At 48.2% G+C, this 25,592-nt stretch overlaps 1 protein-coding gene across 1 annotated transcript in view; it reads right to left on the bottom strand.

The window, feature by feature from the left end:
- The window catches only part of rims2a (regulating synaptic membrane exocytosis 2a), a gene marked incomplete at both ends in the record, with an annotated part of 193,252 nt that extends 169,087 nt beyond the window's left edge, over positions 1 to 24,165 (bottom strand). The window contains 2 exons of the mRNA XM_084336575.1: positions 2,414 to 2,966; positions 24,069 to 24,165. Of these exons, the coding sequence (XP_084192701.1) occupies positions 2,414 to 2,966; positions 24,069 to 24,165 (650 nt within the window). The remainder of the gene's footprint in view (positions 1 to 2,413; positions 2,967 to 24,068) is intronic.
- Positions 24,166 to 25,592: the final 1,427 nt, after the last annotated feature.

Here is a 25,592-nt window from a genome sequence, read left to right on the forward strand (position 1 = left end):
GAGGAGGGAGGGTTCAGAATGAATGGGCAGGTCTCAACAGGGACCAATCAGAGTGGAGGAGACGAGAGGAGGAGAAAAACAACTCAAACAGTCATTTGTACTGACGCTCCGTCACCCTGTCCTCCCCGTGTCTGAGTCGTGTCTGGGACGCCCCTGAGACTGAAACAAACACACCCGATGTCCCCTTGTGGAGTTGTACAATCAGAAAAGATCCCGCAGCAACCCAACCTCGGCTCCCAACACGAAAGATTCAAACAATAAACAAAGAAAATAGTCTGCTGTGCCCACAGCACCCTGACAGACCAGACTAGATGGTACAGCTGACAGACTAGATGGTACAGCTGACAGACTAGATGGTACAGCTGACAGACTAGATGGTACAGCTGACAGACTAGATGGTACAGCTGACAGACTAGACTAGATGGTACAGCTGACAGACTAGATGGTACAGCTGACAGACTAGATGGTACAGCTGACAGACTAGATGGTACAGCTGACAGACTAGATGGTACAGCTGACAGACTAGATGGTACAGCTGACAGACTAGATGGTACAGCTGACAGACTAGACTAGATGGTACAGCTGACAGACTAGATGGTACAGCTGACAGACTAGACTAGATGGTACAGCTGACAGACTAGATGGTACAGCTGACAGACTAGACTAGATGGTACAGCTGACAGACTAGATGGTACAGCTGACAGACTAGACTAGATGGTACAGCTGACAGACTAGATGGTACAGCTGACAGACTAGACTAGATGGTACAGCTGACAGACTAGATGGTACAGCTGACAGACTAGATGGTACAGCTGACAGACTAGACTAGATGGTACAGCTGACAGACTAGATCAGGGGTAGGCAACCCTAGGCACGCGTGCCTGCATAGGCACGCGGGGGCATTTGCATAGGCACAGGAGGCAGCAGTATAAAAAAAAAAAATTTGCTTTAAAATATTATAGTGAAATATTTTGCACTATTGTCGCATTTATCTTGTTGAAATGCTCCCACAGGTTCTTTTTACTACCACATATTTAATTGAGACCCTTTATTTGTTTATTATTTCAATTTAGCTGGAAATACATTGCTACATCATTCACTAACATTTGCAGAGCCTTATAACAAAAACATTATTAAGGTCACCATTGTGACCAGTGGGATTAATCAACACATTTATTATTTATTTTTCTATTTCATTGAACATTGCACATGTTAAAAGCCATTTTTTTTACTCAAAATGTGAGTATTACCAAGTCAACTTGTGTTCTTAAAACAATGACAATAAACATAGTTTAGGTTGAAATAATGTGGTTGTGTACTTATTTTTCTGTTAACTTATTATGGATTGAAAACTGAAAACCTTAATGCGCAGTAACTGAACTCAATATTTGTAAGTTCTGTTAACATATTATTATTATTTTTTTTACAGTGTAGTCTTGCGATCAATCAAAACTTATTTACACGATATACCTCACATTCACCCTCCATTCACATCCTGGTGTTCTCCTGGTGTTCTCCATTAGGCCTGTAGGTGGAGCTATGACAGCACACGTACAGTACACAAACCGATGGTGTGTGATGTGTCCAAAAATGAATGGGCAAATGTGAGTGAAATGGTCGCACTGTATGCAGCTGTTTGTCTGCATTGCATCCCCCCCCCCCCCCCCCAACTCAGATTTAGGGTTGATACAACCATCATAATAATATTGTTAATAATAACAATAACAATAATGATGTAATAATGTAAAAATTATCATTAAAAATACCTGATTATGAGAAAAAAATATTACGATGCATGGAATATTGTTGAGGCACACTAGTTACAACTATATTTCAAACAGGCACTCCATGTCAAAAAGGTTGCCGACCCCTGGACTAGATGGTACAGCTGACAGACTAGATGGTACAGCTGACAGACTAGACTAGATGGTACAGTACCACCCAGTTGTAGAGGCTTCCGGGAGCCAAACACAGAGTTATGGATCTAATACCATCATCATGTGATCCTACGAGTGGCCGGAGGTGGAGCAACGACCCAATCCCAGCCAACCCCCCCCCCCCCCCGCCCTCCCCAACTCCAACCCCACCAAGGGAGGATTACACTTGTCAGTTGATTACAGGCCAACAGTTATCACCAATCACAACCAGAAACAGAGATCTCACCTAATCCCATTCAGCCTGAGGTCTTGTGATCCTGAAACTGAACAAATTACATGTTTTTTTTTATCCAGTGGAGGATTTTCCGGCATCTAATCAACTACTAGAGAGAGAGAGAGCGGGACAGAGACAGAGAGTAAGAGGGGAAGAGAGGGGGGAAGATAGAACATCTAATGTACAGTACATACATCTTTACTTTGCTTTACTCTCCCTTTTTCTCTCCCTATATCCATCCCTTCCTCTCTTCTCCCTTTACTTGAACTTGTGAACTGTGTGGGAGGCGGGGTCTGTGTTGGAGGCGGTCTGTGTGGGAGGTGGGGTCTGTGTGGGAAGTGGGGTCTGTGTTGGAGGCGGGGTCAGTGTGGGAGGCGGGGTCAATGTGGGAGGCAGGGTCTGTGTGGGAGGTGGTGTCTGTGTTGGAGGCGGGGTCAGTGTGGGAGGCAGGGTCTGTGTGGGAGGTGGGGTCTGTGTGTGGGAGGCGGGGTCAGTGTGGGAGGTGTGGTCTGTGTGGAAGGCGGGGTCAGTGTGGGAGGCGGGGTCAGTGTGGGAGACGGGGTCTGTGTGGGAGGCGGGGTCTGTGTGGGAGGTGGGGTCTGTGTGGAAGGCGGGGTCTGTGTGGGAGGCGGGGTCAGTGTGGGAGGCGGGGTCTGTGTGGGAGGTGTGGTCTGTGTGGGAGGTGTGGTCTGTGTGGAAGGCGGGGTCTGTGTGGGAGGCGGGGTCTGTGTGGGAGGTGTGGTCTGTGTGGAAGGCGGGGTCAGTGTGGGAGGTGGGGTCAGTGTGGGAGGTGGGGTCAGTGTGGGAGGCGGGGTCTGTGTGGGAGGCGGGGTCTGTGTGTGACTTGGAGGCAGACTGCTACCCTATCTATGCTGTCTGGAAGCTGTGTTGACAGCTGACTGATTGATGGGAGACGACAGATGGGAGATGGGCTGCTGACACAGCATTTATCTGACTGACTGACTGATGACTGACTGACTGACTGACTGATGACTGACTGACTGACTGACTGACTGACTGACTGACTGACTGGCTGACTGACTGACTGACTGACTGACTGATGACTGACTGACTGACTGACTGATGACTGACTGACTGACTGACTGACTGACTGACTGACTGACTGACTGGCTGACTGACTGACTGACTGACTGACTGACTGACTGACTGACTGACTGACTGACTGACTGACTGACTGACTGACTGACTGACTGACTGACTGACTGACTGACTGGCTGACTGACTGGCTGACTGACTGACTGACTGACTGACTGACTGACTGACTGACTGACTGACTGACTGACTGACTGACTGGCTGGCTGACTGACTGACTGACTGACTGACTGACTGACTGACTGACTGACTGACTGACTGACTGACTGACTGACTGACTGACTGACTGACTGACTGACTGACTGGCTGGCTGACTGACTGACTGACTGACTGACTGACTGACTGACTGACTGACTGGCTGGGAAGGAGCAGTAGGAAAGGCCCAGATGGTAAAGGTCCATTGGAGCTGATGCATTGGGGCCACTGGCAGCACCAGAAGGGGCTCCTAGATCTTGTGTCTTGAACGTGACCTGATTCCTGAGTCTGATGAGGCAAATGCAGTCAAACCGTTCAATCCTGTGAGACTTGGAACAATCACTCTTTGTTTCCCCAGATGCATTGTTCCACCTATGATCTTGGTTCAAAGCTAAATGGCCATTTATTGCACTACTAAGGGTATTTCTCCCGCTGAGGAGCGACCCTGGTCCTGGCGTGATAATAACGAGGAGGGGAGGAAGTTATCCAGCACCGGGACACAACGCTGCTTTCTAGAAGGTAATAATAGTCTCCCCAGTGGTACAAAGAGAGGCTATTTTCACCCCTTTTCCTGATGACATTGACTCATCCTGGAGTTAGAATGCTAGGCCTTGTCTGGACCAAAGCTTCTATTGTACATCTGGACCCAAAATAGGCTGTTGACCTTCTTCCGCCTGGCCCTCACAATGCAAGAGTATAATTACGTTTTCGTGAACTTTCAGAAGCTCTGCTCTGAGAGGAACAGCCAAACAGGAGGAGATACGGATGTAAGGCCCATCAGCGGTGAAGTGGCAGCAAGATGTAATGGATGCTGAGTGGTATGTATGACATTCACCTCCTGTTAACAAAGATACTTTAAAGATCCTGTCCACTCAGAAAATATGTTTTCTTTATGGTTAACTCCTCTTGGAGGCATGACTTTGACTATACAGATTGTTATTCATGCAGAACTTGTCACCAGAGCACCTTTTTTCACATTCCTCCCCTGCAGAGGGAGAGCTTCTCTGTACTTGCCTGACATCTGAATTGCATGTGTGATGTCACTAATAGGTCAAACCTATCATGGTCCAGTATGTTGTAACTTGCAGATTTAACTTAAGCTAAAATAGAAGGTATTGACATGTCCTGAAAGACTTGGAAATCGTGGTAAATATCAATGGGTGTTTGTTGACATTTTCTGTAGTTTAATCAACAATTTGGTGGAAGAAACATATTCATATAAATGTATATAAATATTATATAAATGATGACGTTCATGACATCACAGGGACTTCATCACTAGTCAAAGTACACATACCAATTTATAAAATATTAAAATATTAGTCAAATTAATTCTGTCACAAGCGGAATGTGAGTGGGGCCAAAACTAGCGTGGCGGCTTTTTAACCAGTTAGCTAGCTACTGATTCTGATTCTACTATTCTATCATTTCAAAGCTACTTAAAGATGCTGTAGATAACGTTCAGCCACTAGATGTCACACTAGAGCACCAGCATATCATTTACCAATCAGGTGCATTCCACGTGAGGACATGGGAAGTAGGGAGGGGATACATGTCTGCTATATGGAAACAACAGCATTCATTTTGGACCTGCAGAATTTGTTTTATGATAAATTCATTATTCAATCATCTTTTGGGGGGCAAAAGCAATACTTTTATTCTGCACCTTTCTAAAAGCTCTGTGGATGTATTATTATTATTTTTTTTTTTTTTTAAATGATTACTAGATACAAATGTTATCTATACCACCTTTAAATGCTAAGATACACAGAAAGGATATGTCCATGACTAGGCTCATGCATACATAAACACACACACACACACACACACACACACACACACACACACACACACACACACACACACACACACACACACACACACACACACACACACACACACACACACACACACACACACACACACACACACACACACACATACATAATGGCTGACACCTCAGGTTCCGTCGCGAGGAGCAGCTGGTCGAGTTAAGCCACATATCCCCCAGTTCCTTATCACTGTTCTGTGGAGGAGAGTTCTGGAACGAGCAGACAGGAAGTCGTGGAGCAGCACATCCATCAGATCAGCTGACAGAGAGCACAGATCTCAAGAGAGCGCATCGCTAATTGTGTAGAGGAGGTAGAGGTCTAGAGGAGGTAGAGGAGGTAGAGGAGGTAGAGGAGGTAGAGGAGGTAGAGGTCTAGAGGTCTAGAGGAGGTAGAGGTCTAGAGGAGGTAGAGGTCTAGAGGAGGTAGAGGTCTAGAGGAGGTAGAGGAGGTAGAGGAGGTAGATGTCTAGAGGTCTAGAGGTCTAGAGGAGGTAGAGGAGGTAGAGGTCTAGAGGTCTAGAGGTCTAGAGGAGGTAGAGGTCTAGAGGTCTAGAGGAGGTAGAGGTCTAGAGGAGGTAGAGGTCTAGAGGTCTAGAGGTCTAGAGGAGGTAGAGGAGGTAGAGGTCTAGAGGTCTAGAGCAGGGGTTCCCAAACTTTTCAGGCCGGGGCCCAGAAAATAAGGCGTCAGAGAGCCGCGGCCCAATGCACATCGTCTGGCTTTTTTTTTTTTTTTTTTTTTGCCAGGCGACCGATTTTTTAAGCCAAATATCACTTCAATCCTATTAAGTTAGTTCAAGTTAGTTATTCATTTATATGTGCTATTTATGAGAGGGCTAACTTGTTGCAAAATAATAATGATAATAATAATAGCCTCATTAAAATACTATTGTTGCTTCGGTTGTTTTCAGCGTTTTATGTGCATAATCTGTTATTTAGTTTGAAATGTTCGTTGAAATAAGTAGATTTTTCGTTTTTGTTTATTTATTAAGTTAATATAAAACCATATAGTCACATTTTAGAATACAATAGAATAGAATTTTAGAATACAACTAGAAACACTGTCCTGGCCTGCTTCTAAGTTCAGTGGCCTGACAAAAAAAATTTAAATCAAAAAATCAAAAAAAAATCAAAAAAAAAAAGAAAAAAAAATTTTTTTTAATTTTTTTTTAAATCGTCTCGCGGCCCATCCGTGGCTGCTCGCGGCCCACCTTTGGGTCGCGACCCCGACTTTGGGAACCACTGGTCTAGAGGAGGTAGAGGTCTAGAGGAGGTAGAGGTCTAGAGGTCTAGAGGTCTAGAGGAGGTAGAGGAGGTAGATGTCTAGAGGTCTAGAGGAGGTAGAGGTCTAGAGGTCTAGAGGAGGTAGAGGTCTAGAGGTCTAGAGGAGGTAGAGGAGGTAGAGGTCTAGAGGTCTAGAGGTCTAGAGGAGGTAGAGGTCTAGAGGTCTAGAGGAGGTAGAGGTCTAGAGGTCTAGAGGAGGTAGAGGAGGTAGAGGTCTAGAGGTCTAGAGGAGGTAGAGGAGGTAGAGGTCTAGAGGTCTAGAGGAGGTAGAGGTCTAGAGGAGGTAGAGGTCTAGAGGTCTAGAGGTCTAGAGGAGGTAGAGGTCTAGAGGAGGTAGAGGTCTAGAGGAGGTAGAGGTCTAGAGGAGGTAGAGGTCTAGAGGAGGTAGAGTTCTAAAGGAGGTAGAGGAGGTAGAGGTCTAGAAGTCTAGAGGAGGTAGAGGTCTAGAGGAGGTAGAGGTCTAGAGGTCTAGAGGAGGTAGAGGAGGTAGAGGTCTAGAGGAGGTAGAGGTCTAAAGGAGGTAGAGGAGGTAGAGGTCTAGAGGAGGTAGAGGAGGTAGAGGTCTAGAGGAGGTAGAGGTCTAGAGGAGGTAGAGGTCTAAAGGAGGTAGAGGTCTAGAGGAGGTAGAGGTCTAGAGGTCTAGAGGAGGTAGAGGTCTAGAGGAGGTAGAGGTCTAGAGGTCTAGAGGTCTAGAGGAGGTAGAGGTCTAGAGGAGGTAGAGGTCTAAAGGAGGTAGAGGAGGTAGAGGTCTAGAGGAGGTAGAGGAGGTATAGGTCTAGAGGAGGTAGAGGAGGTAGAGGTCTAGAGGAGGTAGAGGTCTAGAGGAGGTAGAGGTCTAAAGGAGGTAGAGGTCTAGAGGAGGTAGAGGTCTAAAGGAGGTAGAGGTCTAGAGGAGGTAGAGGAGGTAGAGGTCTAGAGGAGGTAGAGGTCTAGATGAGGTAGAGGAGTTAGAGGTCTAGAGGAGGTAGAGGTCTAGAGGAGGTAGAGGTCTAGAGGAGGTAGAGGTCTAGATGTCTAGAGGAGGTAGAGGTCTAGAGGAGGTAGAGGTCTAAAGGAGGTAGAGGTCTAGAGGAGGTAGAGGTCTAAAGGAGGTAGAGGTCTAAAGGAGGTAGAGGTCTAGAGGAGGTAGAGGAGGTAGAGGTCTAGAGGAGGTAGAGGTCTAGAGGAGGTAGAGGTCTAGAGGAGGTAGAGGTCTAGATGAGGTAGAGGAGGTAGAGGTCTAGAGGAGGTAGAGGTCTAGAGGAGGTAGAGGTCTAGAGGAGGTAGAGGAGGTAGAGGTCTAGAGGAGGTAGAGGTCTAGAGGAGGTAGAGGAGGTAGAGGTCTAGAGGAGGTAGAGGTCTAGAGGAGGTAGAGGTCTAGAGGAGGTAGAGGTCTAGAGGAGGTAGAGGTCTAGAGGAGGTAGAGGAGGTAGAGGTCTAGAGGAGGTAGAGGTCTAAAGGAGGTAGAGGTCTAGAGGAGGTAGAGGTCTAGAGGAGGTAGAGGTCTAGAGGTCTAGAGGAGGTAGAGGTCTACAGGAGGTAGAGGTCTACAGGAGGTAGAGGAGGTAGAGGTCTAGAGGAGGTAGAGGTCTAGAGGAGGTAGAGGTCTAGAGGAGGTAGAGGTCTAGAAGAGGTAGAGGTCTAGAAGAGGTAGAGGAGGTAGAGGTCTAGAGGTCTAGAGGAGGTAGAGGTCTAGAGGAGGTAGATGTCTAGAGGAGGTAGAGGTCTAGAGGAGGTAGAGGAGGTAGAGGTCTAGAGGAGGTAGAGGTCTAGAGGAGGTAGAGGTCTAGAGGAGGTAGAGGAGGTAGAGGTCTAGAGGAGGTAGAGGTCTAGAGGAGGTAGAGGTCTAGAGGAGGTAGAGGTCTAGAGGAGGTAGAGGTCTAGAGGTCTAGATGAGGTAGAGGTCTAGAGGAGGTAGAGGTCTAGAGGAGGTAGAGGTCTAGAGGTCTAGAGGAGGTAGAGGTCTAGAGGTCTAAAGGAGGTAGAGGTCTAGAGGAGGTAGAGGTCTAGAGGAGGTAGAGGAGGTAGAGGTCTAGAGGAGGTAGAGGTCTAGAGGTCTAGAGGAGGTAGAGGTCTAAAGGAGGTAGAGGTCTAGAGGAGGTAGAGGTCTAGAGGTCTAGAGGATGTAGAGGTCTAGAGGAGGTAGATGTCTAGAGGTCTAGAGGAGGTAGAGGTCTAGAGGAGGTAGAGGTCTAGAGGAGGTAGAGGTCTAGAGGTCTAGAGGAGGTAGATGTCTAGAGGAGGTAGAGGTCTAGAGGAGGTAGAGGTCTAGAGGTCTAGAGGAGGTAGAGGTCCAGCTCAGCCTCTGCAGCTATAGCAGGAACGTCTCTATGTAGGCCAGGCCCCAACAGAACATTAAGATTAGCTACACAGCAGGGCGGCTCGCCGGGTTCCTCCCTGCAGGGACAGGTTCCAGCGGACATGGGGAACATCTTTACATTTTTTCATACTCTGAAAACCGCCCACACACACACACACACACACACACACACACACACACACACACTCACACACACACACGGCTGCCACAGCTGGAGTTTAATAGAGCAAACACCTCATTGGAGAGGAGAGGCAGCCAGACAGTTCACTGGGGTAATCTGAGAGAGAAGGAGCCCCTTCTGTACTCATGCTGCTTATTGACTTATGCTTGAACAGGGCAGTGTGCACGCGTGCGCGCGTGCGTGTGTGTGTGTGTGTGTGTGTGTGTCTGTGTGTGTCTGTGTGTGTCTGTGTGTGTGTGTGTGTGCATATGTGTGTGTGTGTGTGTGTGTCTGTGTGTGTCTGTGTGTGTCTGTGTGTGTGTGTGCATGTGTGTGTGTGTGTGTGTGTGTGTGTGTGTGTGTGTGTCTGTGTGTCTGTGTGTGTGTGTGTGTGTGTGTGTGTGTGTGTGTGTGTGTGTGTGTGTGTGTGTGTGTGTGTGTGTGTGTGTGTGTGTGTGTGTGTGTGTGTGTGTGTGTTCTCAGGAGAGAATGGGCCATTATTCTTTTTTGAATATTAATGTTTTGGGCCAATCAGAAGACACGTGTGATGTGACCTCACCGCCTCTTCAACACAGACGATATGTTTTCCAGACAGACAGACAGACAGACAGACAGACAGACAGACAGACAGACAGACAGACAGACAGACAGACAGACAGACAGACAGACAGACAGACAGACAGACAGACAGACAGACAGACAGACAGACAGACAGACAGACAGACAGACAGACAGACAGACAGACAGACAGACAGACAGACAGACAGACAGACAGACAGACAGACAGACAGACAGACAGACAGACAGACAGACAGACAGACAGACAGACAGACAGACAGACAGACAGACAGACAGACAGACAGACAGACAGACAGACAGACAGACAGACAGACAGACAGACAGACAGACAGACAGACAGACAGACAGACAGACAGACAGACAGACAGACAGACAGACAGACAGACAGACAGACAGACAGACAGACAGACAGACAGACAGACAGACAGACAGACAGACAGACAGACAGACAGACAGACAGACAGACAGACAGACAGACAGACAGACAGACAGACAGACAGACAGACAGACAGACAGACAGACAGACAGACAGACAGACAGACAGACAGACAGACAGACAGACAGACAGACAGACAGACAGACAGACAGACAGACAGACAGACAGACAGACAGACAGACAGACAGACAGACAGACAGACAGACAGACAGACAGACAGACAGACAGACAGACAGACAGACAGACAGACAGACAGACAGACAGACAGACAGACAGACAGACAGACAGACAGACAGACAGACAGACAGACAGACAGACAGACAGACAGACAGACAGACAGACAGACAGACAGACAGACAGACAGACAGACAGACAGACAGACAGACAGACAGACAGACAGACAGACAGACAGACAGACAGACAGACAGACAGACAGACAGACAGACAGACAGACAGACAGACAGACAGACAGACAGACAGACAGACAGACAGACAGACAGACAGACAGACAGACAGACAGACAGACAGACAGACAGACAGACAGACAGACAGACAGACAGACAGACAGACAGACAGACAGACAGACAGACAGACAGACAGACAGACAGACAGACAGACAGACAGACAGACAGACAGACAGACAGACAGACAGACAGACAGACAGACAGACAGACAGACAGACAGACAGACAGACAGACAGACAGACAGACAGACAGACAGACAGACAGACAGACAGACAGACAGACAGACAGACAGACAGACAGACAGACAGACAGACAGACAGACAGACAGACAGACAGACAGACAGACAGACAGACAGACAGACAGACAGACAGACAGACAGACAGACATTATAATGACATCTGGTATCCAGAGTAACCTTTATATTAACTATACCATGGCCTTTAACTGGTTATATTAACTATACCATGTAGAGCTGCCGCGGTATTGATGTTTTCCTTACCGCACAAATTTGCGAAATATTATTACCGCACACACACAGACACAAAAAAATAAAAATTTGAATGCATTTTTTTTTGTAGTCTACTCTTTATAGCATATAGCCTGCCTCTAGTCTAAATGTCTATCTTTAGAGGATGACTTTGCAGCATGAATATTGTTTGGGATTCGGCAAGCACGCATTCGTTATTAAAAGTGAAACACGGATTCGAATTCTCCCCTCTGTGTCGCGGGCAGGGGTGGTAGCGGCGCGCCCGCCGGTTACCCCCCCGACCCTTTCTTCTTATTATTATTATAACATTACTACTTATGATTACAAAGGCATTCGTTTTGTGGCATTAACGTTATATAGTTACACGTTCAATAACATCAGCGTATTTACCGGACCATAGCAAGGCAAGCGTTACTCAATTCATATCTCAGTTCCTTTCTTTGCTCAGAGCGTGCCGAGTTGTACCCATTCTGCGGTCTGTTAATAAAGTTTTCAATCAGACAAGTGTATAGAACGAAGGGCTTTTATTATAACATTTCGTTGCAGTAAAATCATTATGCCTCGTTCCCTGAGGAGCGACGGTAATCCACTCCGGTCTCCGGTGGGAGCTAACGTATTAGCCGTGTTGTGACTGTGAGCTCTGATCAATGGCTGACATTCAGGAAGTAAAAGCACTGCAAGACGCTCCAACGTGTGACGCGTATCTCTTCTGACCAATCAGTGGTCTGCAGTGTTTCATGTGACTTTTCTGGTACCCAATAGGGTCGCTTGGAACCTCGACAGAGAAGTAGGGTATATCTGCAGAGCCGCAAGCCCAACGAGAGCAGGGTACTTTATTATTATTATAAAAAACAGCGGTGATGCGGTATTCAGCCCAACTCTGCGGTGGGCATGATGTAACAGCGATACCGCGGTAATACCGATACCGCGGCAGCTCTAATACCATGACCTTTAACTGGTTATATTAACTATACCATGGCCTTTAACTGGTTATATTATTATTATCAGAAAAGCACTCCTGCACCATATTATAGTACAGTCACATACTGTACCTGTACAGTATACACACACACACGTGCGCACACACACACACACACACACACACACACACACACTATACACACACCCAAACTCACACAGAAACAACATACACAAATACATACAAACATACATACATTAATATATGCAAATACGCACACAATCAGATAAAATCAAGATGCCATGAAATGAAAGTAAACAAGAGGGTATGCTATTTGTGCAGTGTCATACAACACACACACACACGCATGCATGCACGCACACAAACACACACACATACACACACACACCATTCTAAAGAGCAGCTTAGCTTGGAGGAATATCCATGGAGATGTTGTGCTGTGCATGTAGCATGTAGCATGTAGCATGTAGCCTTGCAGAAGTGTTCCTGGTGACAAGGGGCTATGTGAGGAGAACATAGTGAGATTCATCCTGCTATTATTCACAACCAGAACATAGTGAGATTCATCCTGCTATTATTCACAACCAGAACATAGTGAGATTCATCCTGCTATTATTCACAACCAGAACATAGTGAGATTCATCCTGCTATTATTCACAACCAGAACATAGTGAGATTCATCCTGCTATTATTCACAACCAGAACATAGTGAGATTCATCCTGCTATTATTCACAACCAGAACATAGTGAGATTCATCCTGCTATTATTCACAACCAGAACATAGTGAGATTCATCCTGCTATTATTCACAACCAGAACATATTGAGATTCATCCTGCTATTATTCACAACCAGAACATAGTGAGATTCACAACCAGCACAGTCTATTGTAACCAGCCTAGTGTGCTGCTTGCCTGCCCTGGAAGACATGGCGTTCACAAAACGCTTCCATCATCCCTCTTTTGCATTATATATATATATATATACACAGTATACTGTATATATATCCCCTCTCTTCCTTTCTCCATGTCTCTCTCTCCTCACAAACACACTCACAAACTCAGGAACACACACACATTCACATTTCCTTCCTGGTTCTGCTAAGTATGCGTTTTTCATCCCAGTGAACAAGCTGAGAGAGAGAGAGAGAGAGAGAGAGAGAGAGAGAGAGAGAGAGAGAGAGAGAGAGAGAGAGAGAGAGAGAGAGAGACACACAGAGAGAGAGAGACACAGAGAGAGAGACACAGAGAGAGAGACAGATAGAGGCAGCAGTATAACACCAGCCAGAGAGAGAGAAAGACAGTGTAAGAGAGAGAGATGGAGGGAGGAAGGAGAGAAAGAGGACTCAGGACTGGGACCTGGGAGGGGAGGGAGGGGGGGGGGGTGGTGACAGCATGCCTCTCAGAGTACCCTTGAGCAAGGCACTACCGATCCCTCAAACTGAGAGAGAGAGAGAGAGAGCGTGAGACAGGGAGAGAGATAGTGAGAGATAGAGAGAGAGAGAGAGAGAGAGCAGGAGGTAATAACAAAGCGGAGGGTAAGTCAGAGGATGCTTTAATAATCCCTGCTGCCCAAAATAACCCCTCAGGGGCTGGATGTACACAGGAACAGCGCCAGGCCGGGTCGGTTGGACCTGGATGGACTGGGTTGGACCAGGACAGACTGAGTTGGACCAGGACAGACTGGGTTGGACCAGGACGGACTGGGTTGGACCAGGACGGACTGGGTTGGACCAGGACTGACTGGGTTGGACCAGTACGGACTGGGTTGGACCAGGACGGACTGGGTTGGACCAGTACGGACTGGGTTGGACCAGGACGGACTGGGTTGGACCAGGACGGACTGGGTTGGACCAGGACAAACTGGGTTGTACCAGTATAAACTGGGTTGGACCAGGACGGACTGGGTTGGACCAGTATAAACTGGATTGGACCAGGACAAACTGAGTTGGACCAGGACGGACTGGGTTGGACCAGGACAAACTGGGTTGTACCAGTATAAACTGGGTTGGACCAGGACGGACTGGGTTGGACCAGTATAAACTGGGTTGGACCAGTATAAACTGGGTTGGACCAGTATAAACTGGGTTGGACCAGGACGGCCTGGGGCTCTGCATGTAGACAGAGGCATCCTCAGCACTACACTCACCTTGTCACAACACAATTAACTAAATCCTTTAGTTTAGGTAAGTAGTAAGTAGAGGTCTAGAAGAGGTAGAAGTCTAGATGAGGTAGAGGTCTAGAGGAGGTAGAGGTCTAGAGGAGGTAGAAGTCTAGAAGAGGTAGAGGTCTAGAGGAGGTAGAGGTCTAGAAGAGGTAGAAGTCTAGAGGAGGTAGAAGTCTAGAAGAGGTAGAGGTCTAGAGGAGGTAGAGGTCTAGAAGAGGTAGAAGTCTAGAGGAGGTAGATGTCTAGAGGAGGTAGAGGTCTAGAGGAGGTAGAGGTCTAGAGGAGGTAGAGGTCTAGAAGATGTAGAAGTCTAGGGGAGGTAGATGTCTAGATGAGGTAGGGGTCTAGAAGAGGTAGAGGTCTAGAGGAGGTAGAAGTCTAGAAGAGGTAGAAGTCTAGAAGAGGTAGAGGTCTAGAGGAGGTAGAGGTCTAGAAGAGGTAGAAGTCTAGAGGAGGTAGAAGTCTAGAAGAGGTAGAGGTCTAGAGGAGGTAGAGGTCTAGAGGAGGTAGAGGTCTAGATGAGATATAGGTCTAGAAGAGATAGAGGTCTAGAGGAGGTAGAGGTCTAGAAGATATAGAGGTCTAGAAGAGATAGAGGTCTAGAAGAGATAGAGGTCTAGAGGTCTAGATGAGGTAGATGTCTAGAAGAGATAGAGGTCTAGAGGAGGTAGAGGAGGTAGAGGTCTAGAAGAGATAGAGGTCTAGATGAGGTAGATGTCTAGAAGAGATAGAGGTCTAGAGGAGGTAGAGGTCTAGAAGAGATAGAGGTCTAGAGGAGGTAGAGGAGGTAGAGGTCTAGAAGAGATAGAGGTCTAGAGGAGGTAGAGGTCTAGAGGAGGTAGACATCTAAAGGAGGTAGAGGTCTAGAAGAAGTAGAAGTCTAGAGGAGGTAGAAGTCTAGAAGAAGTAGAGGTCTAGAGGTCTAGAGGAGGTAGATGTCTAGAAGAGATAGAGGTCTAGAGGTCTAGAGGAGGTAGAGGTCTAGAAGAGATATAGGTCTAGAGGTCTAGAGGAGGTAGAGGTCTAGAAGAGATATATGTCTAGAGGTCTAGAGGAGGTAGAGGTCTAGAGGAGGTAGAGGTCTAGAGGAGGTAGAGGTCTAGAGGAGGTAGAGGTCTAGAGGTCTAGAGGAGGTAGAGGTCTAGAGGAGGTAGAGGTCTAGAGGTCTAGAGGAGGTAGATGTCTAGAGGAGGTAGAGGAGGTAGAGGTCTAGAGGAGGTAGAGGTCTAGAGGAGGTAGAGGTCTAGAAGAGGTTGGGGGGCCCTAGACAAGCTCAGAGCTTAATTTTTTCTCTACATGAAGGTATTAATTTGTGTCTAGTACATGAAGGTATTAATTTGTGTCTACATGAAGGTATTAATTTGTGTCTAGTACATGAAGGTATTAATTTGTGTCTACATGAAGGTATTAATTTGTGTCTACATGAAGGTATTAATTTGTCTCTACGTGAAGGTATTAATTTGTGTCTACATGAAGGTATTAATTTGTGTCTACATGAAGGTATTAATTTGTGTCTAGTACATGAAGGTATTAATTTGTGTCTACATGAAGGTATTAATTTGTGTCTAGTACACGAAGGTATTAATTTGTGTCTACGTGAAGGTATTAATTTGTGTCTAGTACATGAAGGTATTAATTTGTCTCTACGTGAAGGTATTAATTTGTGTCTACATGAAGGTATTAATTTGTGTCTAGTACATGAAGGTATTAATTTGTGTCTACATGAAGGTATTAATTTGTGTCTACATGAAGGTATTCATTTGTGTCTACATGAAGGTATTAATTTGTGTCTACATGAAGGTATTAATTTGTCTCTACGTGAAGGTATTAATTTGTGTCTACATGAAGGTATTAATTTGTGTCTACATGAAGGTATTAATTTGTGTCTACATGAAGGTATTAATTTGTGTCTACATGAAGGTATTAATTTGTGTCTAGTACATGAAGGTATTAATTTGTGTCTAGTACATGAAGGTATTAATTTGTGTCTAGTACATGAAGGTATTAATTTGTGTCTAGTACATGAAGGTATTAATTTGTGTCTAGTACATGAAAGTATTAATGTGTGTCTACACAGAGGCATCTCGTTTTCCCCCACTCACCCGCCCCTCTCTCTCCCAACTCCTCCTCTATTATCTGAGAGGTTCTGGGGTGGAAGGGGTTCATACCTGCGGGGTGGGAGGGTCGCGTCATTGTCTGTTATCTGTGGTCCATCACTGATCTAGTTCGTCTCTTATCTTGTCATCACTGACAGATGATGATGGGGTCCCTGCTCGCAGTAAGTAGTCCTTGTGTTGGGTTCAAGGTTGGGCCTCCACTGACAGTGGCCCCTCCCACTGGGGAGAACGTGGTTCTATCTCAGGTTGACTCAAAGTCAGAGCCGGTACTGACACTGCTGAGCTGTCTACTTATCTTAATTGAATAGTTCTGATGTAAACTACTGTGCGGTGTTGGTGTGTGTGTGTGTGTGTGTGTGTGTGTGTGTGTGTGTGTGTGTGTGTGTGTGTGTGTGTGTGTGTGTGTGTGTGTGCGTGTGTGTGTGTGTGTGTGTGTGTGTGTGTGTGTTGGTGTGTGTGTTGGTGTGTGTGTGTGTGTGTGTGTGTGTGTGTGTGTGTGTGTGTGTGTGTGTTAGTGTGTATGTGTGCGTATGTGTGTTTGCGTGTGTGCGTTCGTTTGATTGCTTGTTGCCAAAGCTGCAACACCAGATCACATCACATAGAACACCTATACAGCACCTGTTATAAAGCACCTATAAAGCACATATAAAGCACCTATAAAGCACCTATACAGCACCTGTTATAAAGCACCTATAAAGCACATATAGAGCACCTATACAGCACCTGTTATAAAGCACCTATAAAGCACATATAGAGCACCTATACAGCACCTGTTATAAAGCACCTATAAAGCACATATAGAGCACCTATACAGCACCTGTTATAAAGCACCTATAAAGCACATATAAAGCACCTATAAAGCACATATAGAGCACCTGTTATAAAGCACCTATAAAGCACATATAGAGCACCTATACAGCACCTGTTATAAACACCCAGACACCCTGACACCCAGACACTCAGACACCCAGACACCCAGACACCATGAAACTTTGACACCCAGACACCCTGACACCCAGACACCCTGACACCCAGACACCGAGACACCCAGACACCCAGACACCCAGACACCCAGACACCCAGACACCCAGACACCCTGACACCCAGACACCGAGACACCCAGACACCCAGACACCCAGACACCCTGACACCCAGACACCCAGACACCCTGACACCCAGACACCGAGACACCCAGACACCCAGACACCCTGACACCCAGACACCCAGACACCCAGACACCCAGACACACAGACACCATGAAACTTTGACACCCAGACACCCAGACACCCAGACACCCTGACACCCAGACACCCAGACACCCTGACACCCTGACACCCAGACACCCAGACACACAGACACCCAGACACCCAGACACCCAGACACCCAGACACTCAGACACCCAGACACTCAGACACCCAGACACCCAGAGTTATGACCCTATTTGTGACCTGTACATGACCAGTACATGACTTTCCTTCTTATCATAGATGAAGTCAACAGTGAGAAGTGTTGCTAGCGTATCCACACTTCTCACATTTACACCAACCCTGTGTATCATCACAGACCACCAGGAAACCCTGTGTATCATCACAGACCACCAGGAAACCCTGTGTATCATCACAGATAACCAGGACACCATGTGTATCATCACAGATAACCAGGAAACCATGTGTATCATCACAGACAACCAGGAAACGATAGGTTATGTAGATAACCTAGTTATATTAGTATTGGCTAAGCGTCCCGCTCTGAGCCTTACGAGATACTCATATCTCCTGTGATACCTAATGTATCTCCCACGAACAAAAACACATGCACCCCACCTGTATGGGGCCCCGCCCCTTATGGTGGCCACCGCCCATATAACCATGACCCTGGTCATGAAACACCCTTCCTCGCCAAAACCCGTCCCAGAAAAAGATCCCTCAAGAGGGAACTCAGGGCGCGCAGAGCGGGACGCTTAGCCAATACTAATATAACTAGGTTATCTACATAACCTATCGTTATATTTCGTATAGCATCGCGTCCCGCTCTGGGCCTTACGAGATAATGGGGAAGAACGGGCGCAAGACCCGACAGATGTACCCCCTGAGGACCCGTAAGCCCACATCAAGGGGTGCGGGGAGCCCTGTCACCCCATCCTTCCTAACGAAGGGGGGGCGCAGTCAACTCCACCTGAATGCGAACAAGAGGGAGCCAGAACCCCTTGAACACACCGTAAAGGCGGAACCACGTGTGACTCAACACACTGCGGCCCATACCCATACACTCCTGCTACCCGACCAAAGGACGGGAAGCAGGAAAGGCCACAGACCCCAGAACCGCCTGGGAGACAGAACCCCCGGTCATGTCCATGAGGAAAAACCTTACAAAGGAGCCCGGGGAGGACCATGAAGCTGCAGCACAGATGGCCTCCACCGAGGCCCCACCCAGGAGAGCGGCAGAGGCAGCCACCCCACGAGTGGAGTGCGCCCTGACGCCCCCAGGGGGATCCTGCCCAGCCAGCGTGTAGCAGAGGGTAACACCCTCGCACAACCAATGGGACAGGCGCTGCTCCGACAGTGCCTTACCAGCACGAGCCCCACCGTAACAGACAAAAAGCTGGTCGGTAACCCTGAAATCCTGAGTACGGCTGAGGTAAATCCCCAAGCACGGACTGGACATGACAGGTGAAGGCCCGCATCTAACTCACCAGTGTGAGAAGGAGGACGAAACGCCTGAACCACAATATCCCGGGAGCGGAAGGAACTCCGGATATTCTCAGGCACGAAAGCAGGATTAGGTCGCAGAGTGACACCGCAATCGGTCCGAAAAGACAGGCACTCTGGACGTACCGAGAGAGCACAGAGCTCACCTACGCGTTTAGCGGAAGTGACAGCCAGAAGGAACGCGGTCCTGAAGGACAGCTGTCCCAACGGCGCCCGCTCGAGCGGCTCAAACGGGGCCAAGGACAACCGACCGAGGACCAATTGAAGATCCCAAGTCGGAGCCAAGGAGCGTTGCACCGGCTTAACGCGTCGAGCGCCAAGCAGGAAACGCTTCACAAGAGGGTGGCTGAACAAGACATCCCCTCAAACCCCTCATGATAGGAGGATATAGCTGCTGCATATACCCTCACCGTCGAAGCCGACAGTCTATCAAGGAGAGACTGGAGGTAACTAAGGACAGCAACCAGGGGGCAGGAGACTGAGTCCTGGCCCCCCGCCTTACACCACACTTGGAACATACGTCATCTGCCCGCGTAAGCGCGACAGTGGAGGGAGCATGCGCATTCCAGATGGTAACACCATCAGGATCAAGAACCTGCGCCCCTCAACGTACCCGTCCCAACAACTGACCTAACAGATGTATGGGGAAGAATCCCTGGCGGCACGGCATCGGTCCCAGACCTGCCTGGCCATGTCCAGACGCAATCCTCACCCGTCAGGATGAGGGCCGCCCCGCGACAGTACACCTGCACCCACATTCTCCCTGCCGGGGATGTGGGGAGCCCTTAGGCCGCGCAGATGGAGGACGCCCATAGCCAGCCGCCCGCCGCCTGGTGCAGACAGGGGGAGCGTACTCCTCCCTGTCTGTCGATACACGACACTGACGTCGTATCGTCCGTCCTGATCAACACCATTTGTGGACCAGAAGGACCGCTTTCAACACCAACACATTGAACGTAGCGCAGACCGGGCAGCATGGTTTGCCAGCTGCCCCCTACTGCGTTGGCCCGACGCATCACCAGCGAGGGAGGCGTCGGTGAAAACGCGACGTGAGACAGCGCCGTAACCGTCCTAGGACGGAACCTCCCGAGCGTGTTGACAACACGCTCCGAGATGGATGCCCATAGCCCTCCAACCGTTGACTGGGAAGAGGAATACTCTACATCCAGTCTACAGCAACCCCAGGCTGGTAGAGACCTGCCTGGTACGAGACCTGACGATCCACCTTGACCGCGAAGGACCAGAACGTCATCAGGGCAGAACACTCCGTAACCCCGGATGACGCAGAGGCCCCAGTGCGGCCTCCACGCACTTGGTGAAGATGCGGGGAGCCAGAGAAAACCGAACGGCAGCCTCTGGTACTCATACGCTAACCCTGCAAAGGAAGCGTAGGTAAGCCCTAGGATGGAAGATCGGGGATGCGCATACGCATCCTACAGGTCTATGGAGGAGAACCAGACCCCCACCTGACAGTGTTCAACAGGTAGGAGACGATCCAAAAAAAATGCTGAACCTTCCCATGGGACAAGTCCAGCCTGGGTCTTACACCCCTCCCTCCCGACTTCTCGGGCAGAGAACACCGGGAGGAGAACGCCACGACGATGGCTTGCTTCGTCCACAGAGATTGGATCTCGTCGACCAGAGCTGTCCCTGCTGGAGACCCCGACAACAGGGTCTGTACCAAACCTGAAAACGGGTGGGGTTGTGTAAACACAAGTCCCCGCCTCACCATTCTCTCCATCTACCTCGACATATGGTACTGCCGTAGTCATATGTGACGACACTCCCAACGCACCCGCCGTCACGTGGCGCAGGTCCGCCAGGAACTGTAGATAGTTGGCCCGGTCCCCCCCGCTGTGCGAAGACAACCCTGGAATCGTGCGAGGAGCGCGTTCCGTGTCGGAACACCTGACCCTGACACCACCCACGAGGCAATCGCACCCAAGGGGGAACCCCGACAGAAAAGGGCCTGTCTGATACGGGGGGCTTCCGATCAAAAAAGCCCCCCCACTGAACACCCCTCCAGAACATGCTGAAGGAGTTGTTCTGCAGCCGGACATGCAAGGTGTAAGGCCCCCATGGGTTCCTACACACCGTAGCCCTGCAGTGATATCACTACCACCCCAAACCATGTGAGCTGCGACCACTTGCCAATATTCCAGGAGTGGGAGCACCAACATGATACCTGGCCTGGCGAAGGCGAGGCCGGGGAAGCCCGCACTGTGTGCCTCAAAAGGTTTCGAGCCCCCCTGCTGACAACACTTAAGTTGACAGACGTAACACCAGGCTCAACCAACACAGTTCAAGGTGTGGGAGCCGCTTGACAGCACAACATTCTCACGGACAGACCCAGGCTCAGCCATCAACTGGGTGTCAGCCCCTGTCTCCATGAGAAGCGAAGAATGGGGCCGCATACGCTTCAATGAAGGTTCGCGGCCCGCAGCCAAAGGAGAACGCTCAGAGCCCCGCTTCTGGGGATACCAGAGAGAGGATTGAACGGGGAGCGGGCTGCTCGCGGCAAAATGACGACGGAGTGGTTTACCAACACCGAAATCACCCAAAATGGCCGATCCCTCGGCCGCCAAGACTGTCGGCCTCGCGATACCCTGTCGATTCTCCAACCAGGGCACCACTGGCGGGGGAAACATGGCCGCCTGTCGAGGGCCCCGTCATCGCCGCTGACGAGGCCGTGCTCTCTCTTCTTCTGGCTGCGCGGTGTGAGGCGGTGTAGGGCCTAGGACAATACCGCCCGCGCTCCAGCAGAAGACCAAAATCCCCTGCGGAGAGGGGAACCCTGAGCGGTTATAGCTTGCGGCTGGGTCAAAGCTAATAACGCCAACAACCTCGCGCGATGTGTCGACGTCGGCTGGCCCCAAGGCCCCTCCACCAGACACAATTTTTTTTAATAGAAAAAACACCAATTCGAACACAGTTCTAATCGTTGCCAATTCCATACCGTGGCGGTACAAGCCTTAACAGCCCACCAGCCACTCGCCAGGCCGAACATTATTAATCTTCCTTAATCTTTTCATTCCGCTAGCTCGTATGGTGCACGCATCCAACACGCTGGGACGAAAATAGAGGAAGGGTGTTTCATGACCAGGGTCATGGTTATATGGGCGGTGGCCACCATAAGGGGCGGGGCCCCATACAGGTGGGGTGCATGTGTTTTTGTTCGTGGGAGATACATTAGGTATCACAGGAGATATGAGTATCTCGTAAGGCTCAGAGCGGGACGCGATGCTATACGAAATATAACCATGTGTATCATCATCACAGACACCCAGACACACAGACACCCTAACACCCAGACACCCAGACACACAGACACCCTAACACCCAGACACCCTGACATATCTATCATCATCACAGACAACCAGGAAACCATGTGTGAAACAATGTGACCGATTCTCTCAAACATAAAGCAATGACACACAAGCAAACTCCAGTATCTTGACTGAAACACTGTGCATTTAGACACACATCAAACACACACACACGCGCGCGCACACACACAATGTGCCCTCTGCCCTGGAGCAAGGCATTTAACCCCTGTCAGCTTCAGCGGGTCTGTGGCTGACACCGTGCTGCTACCAGCCAGTCATGTGCACAGTGTACTGCTGTGTATTTGACAGTGTACTGCTGTGTATTTGACAGTGTACTGCTGTGTATTTGACAGTGTACTGATGTGTATTCGTACAGTGTACCCATGTGTATTTGTACAGTGTACTGCTGTGTATTGTACAGTGTACTGCTGTGTATTTGTATAGTGTACTGCTGTGTATTTGTATAGTGTACTGCTGTGTATTTGTATATAGTGTACTGATGTGTATTTTATAGTGTACTGATGTGTATTCGTACAGTGTACTGCTGTGTATTTGTATAGTGTACTGATGTGTATTTTATAGTGTACCCATGTGTATTTGTACAGTGTACTGCTGTGTATTTGTATAGTGTACTGCTGTGTATTTGACAGTGTACTGCTGTGTATTTGACAGTGTACTGATGTGTATTCGTACAGTGTACCCATGTGTATTTGTACAGTGTACTGCTGTGTATTGTACAGTGTACTGCTGTGTATTTGTATAGTGTACTGCTGTGTATTTGTATATAGTGTACTGATGTGTATTTTATAGTGTACTGATGTGTATTCGTACAGTGTACTGCTGTGTATTTGTATAGTGTACTGATGTGTATTTTATAGTGTACTGATGTGTATTCGTACAGTGTACTGCTGTGTATTTGTATAGTGTACTGATGTGTATTTTACAGTGTACCCATGTGTATTTGTACAGTGTACTGCTGTGTATTTGTACAGTGTACTGCTGTGTATTTGACAGTGTACTGATGTGTATTTGACAGTGTACTGCTGTGTATTCGTACAGTGTACCCATGTGTATTTATACTGTGTACTACTGTGTATTGTACAGTGTACCCATGTGTATTTATACTGTGTACTGCTGTGTATTGTACAGTGTACTGATGTGTATTTGTATAGTGTACTGCTGTGTATTTGTACAGTGTACTGCTGTGTATTTGTATAGTGTACTGATGTGTATTTTATAGTGTACTGATGTGTATTCGTACAGTGTACTGCTGTGTATTTGTATAGTGTACTGATGTGTATTTTACAGTGTACCCATGTGTATTTGTACAGTGTACTGATGTGTATTTGACAGTGTACTGATGTGTATTCGTACAGTGTACCCATGTGTATTTATACTGTGTACTGCTGTGTATTTGTACAGTGTACTGCTGTGTATTCGTACAGTGTACCCATGTGTATTTGTACAGTGTACTGCTGTGTATTTGACAGTGTACTGATGTGTATTTGACAGTGTACTGATGTGTATTCGTACAGTGTACCCATGTGTATTTATACTGTGTACTGCTGTGTATTCGTACAGTGTACCCATGTGTATTTATACTGTGTACTGCTGTGTATTGTACAGTGTACTGCTGTGTATTTGTACAGTGTACTGCTTTGAACAGTACATTGTGAAAACTAGGTCTATGGCTGTAAATAAACGAGCAGCGGACCTGTGTTGACTCTGCTACGATGTGCCACATGTTCCACACGCAGCCTGGTGTCACAGCAGAACAACAAGCACAACGACAGGCTGCGGCAGCAGACGTCACACCTGCCTGTGTGTTGCTGTAGCTGAAGGAGTGGCTGTGGTGCGAGGAGGAGGAGGAGGAGGAGGAGGAGGAGGGGCAGACCGGGAGTGTTGTTAACATGAGGAGGAGGAGGAGGAGGTGGAGGAGGAGGAGGAGGAGGAGGAGGAGGAGGAGGAGGACGGGCAGACCGGGAGTGTTGTTAACATGAGGAGGAGGAGGAGGAGGAGGAGGAGGAGGAGGAGGAGGGCGGGCAGACCGGGAGTGTTGTTAACATGAGGAGGAGGAGGAGGAGGAGGAGGAGGAGGAGGAGGAGGAGGAGGAGGAGGACGGGCAGACCAGGAGTGTTGTTAACATGAGGAGGAGGAGGAGGAGGAGGAGGAGGAGGAGGAGGAGGAGGAGGAGGAGGAGGAGGAGGAGGAGGAGGAGGAGGGCGGTCAGACCAGGAGTGTTGTTAACATTTTGCAAGTGAAAGCGAGACAATGGCCTTGGAGGCGATGGTTTTGGGAGATGCAGAGACAGGCGAGATTAATCTGCTACCTTATTGTCCTCCTCGCTAGAAGCAGCAACGTGACCTTGGCGTGCGCACTCACTAAAACGTCCCCTGCTCACTAAAACGTCCCCCGCTCACTAAAACGTCCCCCGCTCACTAAAACGTCCCCTGCTCACTAAAACGTCCCCCGCTCACTAAAACGTCCCCTGCTCACTAAAACGTCCCCTGCTCACTAAAACGTCCCCTGCTCACTAAAACGTCCCCCGCTCACTAAAACGTCCCCCGCTCACTAAAACGTCCCCTGCTCACTAAAACGTCCCCTGCTCACTAAAACGTCCCCCGCTCACTAAAACGTCCCCTGCTCACTAAAACGTCCCCCGCTCACTAAAACGTCCCCTGCTCACTAAAACGTCCCCCGCTCACTAAAACGTCCCCTGCTCAAACCTCCACGAAGGTGACTACGGTCTACAAGTCGCAAACCATGAGAAAAAAACATTTTGCCCCAGTAGTGTTTCCATTAAACACACCAGCAGGCCAAGCTGCATCCTGCCTCTGGCCTCTATAGGACACTTCAGCTTTAACACCACCATCTATTTTTAACACACACATCAATTATAAACAATACATCAGAGTATTAAGTTACTGTATGAGAGTCACAGTGTTCGTGTTCGTGTGTGTACATAATGTGTGTGTGTGTGTGTGGGGGTCGGGGGGAGGGGGGGCAGCCATCTCCTGCATTCCAAGCTCTTCTAGACTCTTACTGAACACGTACTGTGAAAATACAGGAGGAAGGACACATTATTCCTCCAGATTGAATCCTTTATGTCGCTGCCTCAGACCTACTCAGATTCAGATTCAGATTATTTTATTGTCACATGTACATACATTCAGGAAAACCTGAGATGCTTGTTTTTCCCGGCTCCTCAACTGTAGTAGATTTGTAAACATAATACACAACGTATATTCTGTCTATACAAACTATAACTATAAACTATAACTATAACTATAAACTATAACTATAAACTAAACTATGAACTAGACACAATACACAACGTAT

Source organism: Notolepis coatsorum, assembly GCF_963971535.1.
Source record: "Notolepis coatsorum genome assembly, chromosome: 19".
Lineage (NCBI taxonomy): Eukaryota > Metazoa > Chordata > Actinopteri > Aulopiformes > Paralepididae > Notolepis > Notolepis coatsorum.